The sequence below is a fragment of the Benincasa hispida genome, unplaced genomic scaffold (assembly GCF_009727055.1).
Source record: "Benincasa hispida cultivar B227 unplaced genomic scaffold, ASM972705v1 Contig189, whole genome shotgun sequence".
NCBI classification, from domain to species: domain Eukaryota; kingdom Viridiplantae; phylum Streptophyta; class Magnoliopsida; order Cucurbitales; family Cucurbitaceae; genus Benincasa; species Benincasa hispida.
The window spans coordinates 328,638-336,265 of record NW_024064458.1 but is presented as its reverse complement, the minus strand read 5'-3'; the positions used below and the strand labels follow the sequence as shown (position 1 = coordinate 336,265).

Genomic DNA, 7,628 nt, shown 5'->3' with positions numbered 1-7,628 from the left:
TCTGTAAAAACTCTATCGTATAGACAATCTTCCAATCGTGTAGTGTTTCACGTAAGTCTTGTAAGGGAGAATAGAAACTTATTTCTTTTATTTCTTTTGCCATAAAACCAATTAACCACCCACTAAGGTGATTAGAGACAAAATAGGAATTTAGTATTCAAAATAATATAAATAAATGTGATAACTAACTTATCATATCTTATTTATATTAACCTATATGTTATATCAAATATAACATATAATCTATAGTTTTAATATTGTATCATATACAATATAAACTAGTTTCTTTTCTCTATTTTATGGCATTTAATATAAATCATATTTATATTAAATTTAACAACTATGAATCACATTCATAGAAAATATATTTGAATCTCATTCAAATATTTATTTCCTCCAAATAAATAATAATGTATCAAATACATTATAACAATTATAACATATGTAATTGAATCAATTTAATTATATTATATATAATTAAATTCTCTCTTATTAATTTGAACAATTCAAATTAACTCAAAAACTGATTCTCAACTAAATCCTTTTGAGCTATCAAGGAGACCTTATAGACCTGTAGTTTGAAACTCTAACGGTACATGAATAATTAATTAAACTCTTTAATTGCATTATCCACCATTCGTTAACTTCGGGCACTCCACTAAAGATCAATAGCTACATGCTTCGAACTATAAATATATTTTTGTGTCCATTGGATATAACCAATCAACCGTACGATGACCCTTCACAAATTGCTCGTAAGTAGGCCAAATTACCGTTTTGCCCTTGTAGTTACATCCAACTCCTTAAGTACCACTGATCCCTTTAATGAACAATAAATCATAGTCCTACTATAACTAAACCCCTTTCGGGCTAGGAGAGGGTGTGGCGCCACATTGTTCAAGACCTGGAATAAGCCCTACGCCTGCTTCAGGGAAGAAGTGAATTCTATCTTATGTAGCTGTATTCCCAGCTCCTCAATCAGATGAATCCCAAAAATGGTAGGCTTGTTGAGTCGGTGATCTGGCCACTCTCACCCATACAAATCAAAGAACCTCCCTCATAGGCAGGAGTTCACGACTCGCTCAGGATAGGTCATGTTATCTATGGTCATCTTAGTGAAATGAAAGTCTCTATTATGAACGTTGTTATATAATGAGACTAAACATTTCGTTGTCTGGTTTTATACAAACTCTTTTGTATAGAATATCCCCGCTCGCATGTCTAATACATGAATGATCAGGATCAAATCATTTGTAGCACTTTACAAAAATTGTAACACCTACAAAGCAGGCCATACTTATAGTGTCACCAGGATAAGGTACCCAGCCTTATCCATATACTACAAACCATTTAAGTTATCACTTAAACATGATCCACATGTATGTCTCCACTTACATGTTTAAGTTACAATGATAACCTTCGATGTTAGTTTATTGGTTTGTGGTTAATGCAACTAAAATATCACAAATTTTATAGACAAAGTGAATAAAAATATCATATATAATCACATAAGAGTTTGTTTATACAAAGTTTACAAATTATAGGACCTTATGAGATTTAGGGCATCGACCCCAACAATACTGTGACAGTCCTGACTTTCTCCAAATAAGTAGCTCTTGGAAAAATGCGTCGAGGGTAGCGCCGCAGCGCTATGCTTGGCGCTACCCTGTTTTTCACATTTTCTTCTATTTTCTTCCTGTTTTGGCTCTGTTTGGATATTTTATCTTTTAAAACTTATTTTCTTCATAATTTCCTGAAAACCACTAGTAAACACAAACATTCTAACAAAAAATGACATTCCTAAACTTAGAGGAAATAAAATACTTTTTAATTATTATTCAAGTAACTTGTATAAATACAAGTTATCACAATGCTAGCATATAGCATCTTGACATTGCACTATTTTGTGCTCTCGGGTTTAGAGCATCTCACAACAATCATTTGAGTGTTGCAACTTCTTTGTTCCTACAAAATCAACAACAAAAAGCATTAATAAACACATTGATCGAACAAAACCAACAAAATTCTAAGCTTAAGAAAACATTTTTGGAGTACTTTTCACAAACCTCCTCTTCTGTTCTCCTCATCTCAATGTTTCAAGTACCTCGTCAAGTTCCTCATTCCAACTTAGCTTTCTATACCAAACTTTTTCTAACAATATGGTTTGGAGACAGAGAAAAAAAGCCGATTTCGACATCAGAGCTAGATGTATGAAAAGGGGGCATTAGGTGAGTGAAAAGTGAAAAGGTGTAGGAGGAAGGAGTGAAGGTGAAGAATGATAAAGAAACATATTTAATTTGATTATAAAGTTTTAATCTTTGTCCGTAGGGCCCAGAATAGCCCCCAGCTAGTTACTCAAGCACGATGATGCTTTTTGCAAGATCTGTCAATACATTTGAGATTAAGTTGCTGTTGTTTCATCTGGTCATTTTGAAATTCCTTTATGGGTTAAATTGCTAAATTGCACACACCCCCCTTTAGGTCTTCCTTGCTGCTAAAAATAGCATCATCATGGAATTTGTTGTCATGGCATCAAATTCCACTTGATGTCCCCATTGTTGGCTTAAACACATAGTGCGTCAGTGTATAATATGTGTATCTACCCTCGTAACGTCCATTAGAATATAGTAGTCAGTAGATATACAATCTAAGTACCTCAAAAGTATCTGCATGACATATTTGTTGACATGGGTCACGAGCATAGATTTTTCATCAATTAACTTGAGTTACCTATAATTAATTTTTTATCTTTCAAGTGTTAAATTTAGGTCTCGAGAATTAATTGTAATGATTACCAGACTAGCCAATGAGGACCATAAAATCTAATCCTAGCCAATAAGCAATGATTTGAGATAGTTGATTAAGAGTCAAATCCTTGCCTAGTGTAACAATGCACAACTTGAAATTTATGTAGATACTTTTGTCATCCCACATACAACCTCGTTTGTTGTTGTGATAGGATGTGACGTTGTGATTGAATCGAGGTAGCTTCAATTAGGGGCTTGTTGACGATTGAAGAAAATGGAACTGGCCAATGAAGAAGTTGTAAGACACTAATTTAATTTCAAATTATGTTCAAAACAATGCATTTTCTATAACAAACAATTGGTTGTTTGAATGTAACTCAACTAGAAAATCTAGTATGTAAGGTATCGATTGTGGTGATTTAATTGTTACTTTTACTTTCTTTCTTGTAACGAACTTGCTATGGAAAATTGAGTATTCAAAAGCTTTTCTAACCGCCCTCTTGAATAGTCGGCCAACACAAAATCAAATATGAAAAATTTAAGTGACCTAATTTCATTTGGAGTTTTCAAAAGATCTATTTGGATTGACAATGTAAAAGTATTTTTTAAAAAAAAATCATTTTTATTCCAATTATTTTGATAAAAAAACCTTTTAAAATAATTTTGAAACCGGTTGAAAAGAATTTTTTTAGTGGATATCGAATACTTATTTTTAAAATTAAACAACAACCAACAAAGTATAAATTATTGGACCTCTTTGTAGACTCTTCTTCTTTGGGCTTCATGTTGCCTTGAACTTCGTTTCTTTTCTTCTTGTATGGCCCATTTGAGCTTTAAGCTCATCAAAAGTTTTCTCTTTGGTTACTTTTGAAGTGGGCTTTTCGCTCTAATTTCATCATCATCCCGGTTTTCCCCAATGTCAAAGCAGAATGGACCTCTGTCGTCTTCTCTAAAAGGCAGCCTTTCTCTTTTCCATCCCAAAACTTGTCCTCAAATTTGTGAAGAGTGACATTCCAGGGTTGTTGTATTATTGTACCAAGGACCTTCTGAGCCATGATTTTCAAATCTCTCCATTTTCTCCTTTCCTTTATAACCCTTTTCCTGTTACTCTCAGTTTCTACTTCTGAAGAAGACCCATCGTCTACCTCTGCAATCATATCAAGGTTCCAACAATACCTTCAGATTAACACCGTTCAACCCAGCCCCCAGTACTATGAAGCTGCTGATTTCATCATTTCTCAGGCCAAAGCACTCTCCCTTGAATCTCAGACAATTGAATTCGTCGAGGGCAAGCCTCTGATCCTCCTCAAATGGCCTGGTTTGAATCCTGATCTCCCTTCGATTCTCCTCAATTCGCATACCGATGTTGTTCCAGCTGAACACCACAAATGGACGCACCCTCCTCTTGGAGCTCATATCGATTCCCACGGCAATATCTATGCCAGAGGGTCTCAGGATATGAAGTGCGTTGGGATGCAGTACCTTGAGGCTATTCGGCGTTTGAAGGCATCTGGGTTTGAGCCTCTGCGCTCTGTTTATCTATCTTTTGTCCCGGATGAAGAAATTGGTGGCCATGGTGGTGCTGAGAAATTTGCTGAATCTGATGTGTTCAACAAATTGAATGTTGCCATTGTGCTTGATGAAGGTTCTGAGTGAACCCCTTTTGCTGATTTTCTGATGGGTGAGTTTCTTTCATCCTTGTGCTTCACATGTTTAGACTAATATTGTTCGACAATCATCAGGGTTGCCTTCTCCGGGAGAGAATTATAGGGTGTTTTATGGGGAGAAGAGCCCCTGGTGGTTGGTGATCAAGGCAGTGGGAGCGCCAGGTCATGGAGCTAAGCTTTATGATAACGCTGCTTTGGAGAATCTGTTCAAAAGCATTGAGTCTATCAGAAGGTTTAGAGCTTCACAGTTTGATTTGATCAAGGCTGGTTTGAAGACTGAAGGAGATGTGGTCTCTGTCAACATGGTCTTCTTAAAATCTGGCACTCCATCTCCTACTGTGAGTTGATCTTTGAAACTTGTTTGTCCATGAATGGTTGAAGTTGTAATTCCTCAGAGCATCTAATAGATGAAACTATCACTCTGCATTTGAGTATTAGTTCACTGCATCTGGCAGCAAATTAGATCAATGTATGAGTATAGTTCTCTTCTTTGTCTGAGTTCCAAGTTGAACTTCAAAACCAATGGTTTAGACAGTTGAAATAATAGAAAATTTTGGACATTGTATCAATCAATAATGTGTGAGTTGAATTTTTGATGTTGGTGTTGTCTTGCTTACTGTCATGACAGACTATTTTGTTGATATTCCGTGTCATACTAAAGAATCTTTATGCTGATGAAACTCTGTTGCCAATATAACCTGATGGTTTACTCTGTTATCTACCAGGGCTTTGTCATGAATCTGCAGCCATCTGAAGCCGAGGCTGGTTTTGACGTTCGCCTCCCACCAACTGCAAATCCAGAATCTCTTGAGAGACGAATTGCAGAGGAATGGGCACCGGCTTCTCGTAACATGACGTTTGAGGTAACAATTTAAGAGTCTTAAGACTATGACCTGAGATGCATGAATATAATCACAACATGTTAATTTCTAAGGAACAAGACTCAAATAGTGGACATATGTACTTGCATATATACAGTATATCTAATCTCCAATGATTTTCGCATTATGAATTCATTTGTGTATGATTGAAATGATGAAACATGTTACAAGTGTAGAACATCTATCTAACAAGTAGTGGAGTGATGGATGTCCAAAATACACAGCAGGCTCAAACTAAAATACGCTTAAAAGTTTCTAACCTCCATCACTTATACAGACTATGCTGATTACTGAATTCCAGAATTCAACCACTTTTACTTTTAAAATGTAAGTTCTTCTTCTCATATCTTTCCTTGTGCTTGAATGTTGCTCAGTTTAAACAGAAGGAGTCTGTTTACAACAAGTTTGGGAAACCAGCTCTTACTGCTATTGACAAATCTAACCCATGGTGGAATCTTCTTGAAGAAGCTGTAAGAAATGCCAATGGAAAACTTGCAAACCCCGAAATCTTTCCTGCTTCAACGGATGCCCGATACTTCCGAAATCTTGGCCTCCCTGCAATTGGCTTCTCTCCGATGGTTAACACTCCTATTCTTCTTCATGACCATAATGAGGTGAGAATCTTATTCCTGTGTTCTGTGCAGGCAGAAACTTTTTAAGTTGATATAGCATAAATTTTGGTCTTTGTTTGCAATCAACCTTCTAACCTACGATGAAATCTTGATTGATCATATTCATTCTGAATAACTGCCTGGTAGTAGATTGATACTGAGCAGATAATACTCTAGAAGCAATCATAATTGCTTCTCATGTGCGGCACAATCGAGCTAAATCGCTCTCTATTCCTTCACCTCCATTTTAGTATTTGGATATGGATCTGGTCTGTTGTTCGGCTGACATTGAACTGTGCATTGTTATCTAATCCATTAATATATTCATCTGTGTCAGTTTCTGAACCAAGCTGAGTATTTGAAAGGCATCGAGGTGTACAAATCAATAATCAAGGCTTATGCTTCTTACGACGGTGACAAACCGACTGAGAGCTTCAAAGATGAGTTATAAGAAAGCAGCAATGCAGTGTTATCATCCAGCATTCAGCAACGAGGTTCGAATTTGCTGTCTATAGGATCAGGAAATTTTGCAGCATGGGGTTGGAAGGGAGGAAGGATGATTTTGTTCCATAATTAATCTTCTGGAACTTTACTTCATTGAACTTTGGTTATGGTGCATTTATTTGCAAGTATCATACAGTTTCAGGCTGCAGAATTTTCTTTCAAATAAAGTGAAGACAGAATTTGCTTGGGAATGGGTTCAATCTTTGGGGATTGGAATAGATTCTCGAGATTAAACAGGAACATTTAGTAAAGAGAGGGAAGCATTTAATTAATTTTGTTAAAATACCTTTTAGAAAAAAGGGAAAAAAATGGAGAGCTTGATCAAGATCACGAGAACTACCGTCAAACAATAATAAGGAATAGTGACCGCACGCAATGAGTCCAGATTGAGCCGCCTCTGAGCGATGGCCAATTTCTTAACTAAAGAAAAATCACCACATATTTATTTAGTTCAAAATTTTGATAGACTGAATTTTCAAATAAAATGAAGGGCTTGCTTCTTTCGTTTTCTTGTTTGTGCTAACATCGACCTTACTCGGACCGATAGTTCGTTGGCTCGAAGTTAAATTCTTGAGTTCTAAGGTCTTAGGCCTAGGTTTTTAGCTCTTAACCTCTTTTCTTCCTTTGATAGGGTTTTATGGACAAAGTCGTGATAATGTGGCAAGTGGTGCTAAACAATATATATATATATATATATATATGTTGTATTTTGGCCTTTCAAATTATCATTCATTGAAGATGAAGACTTGTATGGGCTAAGAGGTTTATTCTAGTTTGAGTTAGAGGGATTCTCTATTGTAGCTGTGGTTGGACTTGTTATTAATTCAATTACTTCTTTATTATTTATGGATGTTCATCTTATTCCATTATTATGATTATGTTTCTTTGTGAATGATTGGCAACATAGTCAAAGATCTTACCATTTTCGAAGAAACTAGAGTTGTATCTCTTTCCCATTTCTATTCCAAAGTTTTAATGTGTTTCCACACCCCTTCAAGACCCCACAAAAGGAAAAAAATTCATTTGAACATATACAAGATTCGTCATTGCAAACAGGATCATGGTAACTCCACCATTAGCTATTTCATTCATGAATTTCATAGTAATAGAAATACATGTGCTATCAAGATAGGATTTGTAACTTGTTATTCTCTTGTCTAACATGCAAAGATTTTCCTCAATGGAAAGGATGATTCATTCGGATCGACATAAGAGTCC

At 35.7% G+C, this 7,628-nt stretch overlaps 1 protein-coding gene across 1 annotated transcript; it reads left to right on the top strand.

The window, feature by feature from the left end:
• Positions 1-3,674: 3,674 nt before the first annotated feature.
• Positions 3,675-6,601, top strand: LOC120069053 (aminoacylase-1). Its single transcript, XM_039020735.1, has 5 exons — positions 3,675-4,392; positions 4,490-4,752; positions 5,140-5,277; positions 5,670-5,909; positions 6,244-6,601. The coding sequence occupies exons 1-5, from the start codon at positions 3,801-3,803 to the stop codon at positions 6,355-6,357; spliced, it is 1,347 nt and encodes a 448-aa protein (XP_038876663.1). The 5' UTR covers positions 3,675-3,800; the 3' UTR covers positions 6,358-6,601.
• The last annotated feature ends 1,027 nt before the right edge of the window (positions 6,602-7,628 follow it).

Bases quoted from the DNA above. Each gene is read 5' to 3' on its own strand.
- LOC120069053 (XM_039020735.1), top strand. From the start codon at position 3,801: ATGATTTTCAAATCTCTCCATTTTCTCCTTTCCTTTATAACCCTTTTC. The intron at 4,393-4,489 runs GTTCTGAGTGAA...GACAATCATCAG, and splicing joins TGCCATTGTGCTTGATGAAG to GGTTGCCTTCTCCGGGAGAG. The intron at 4,753-5,139 runs GTGAGTTGATCT...GTTATCTACCAG, and splicing joins CTGGCACTCCATCTCCTACT to GGCTTTGTCATGAATCTGCA.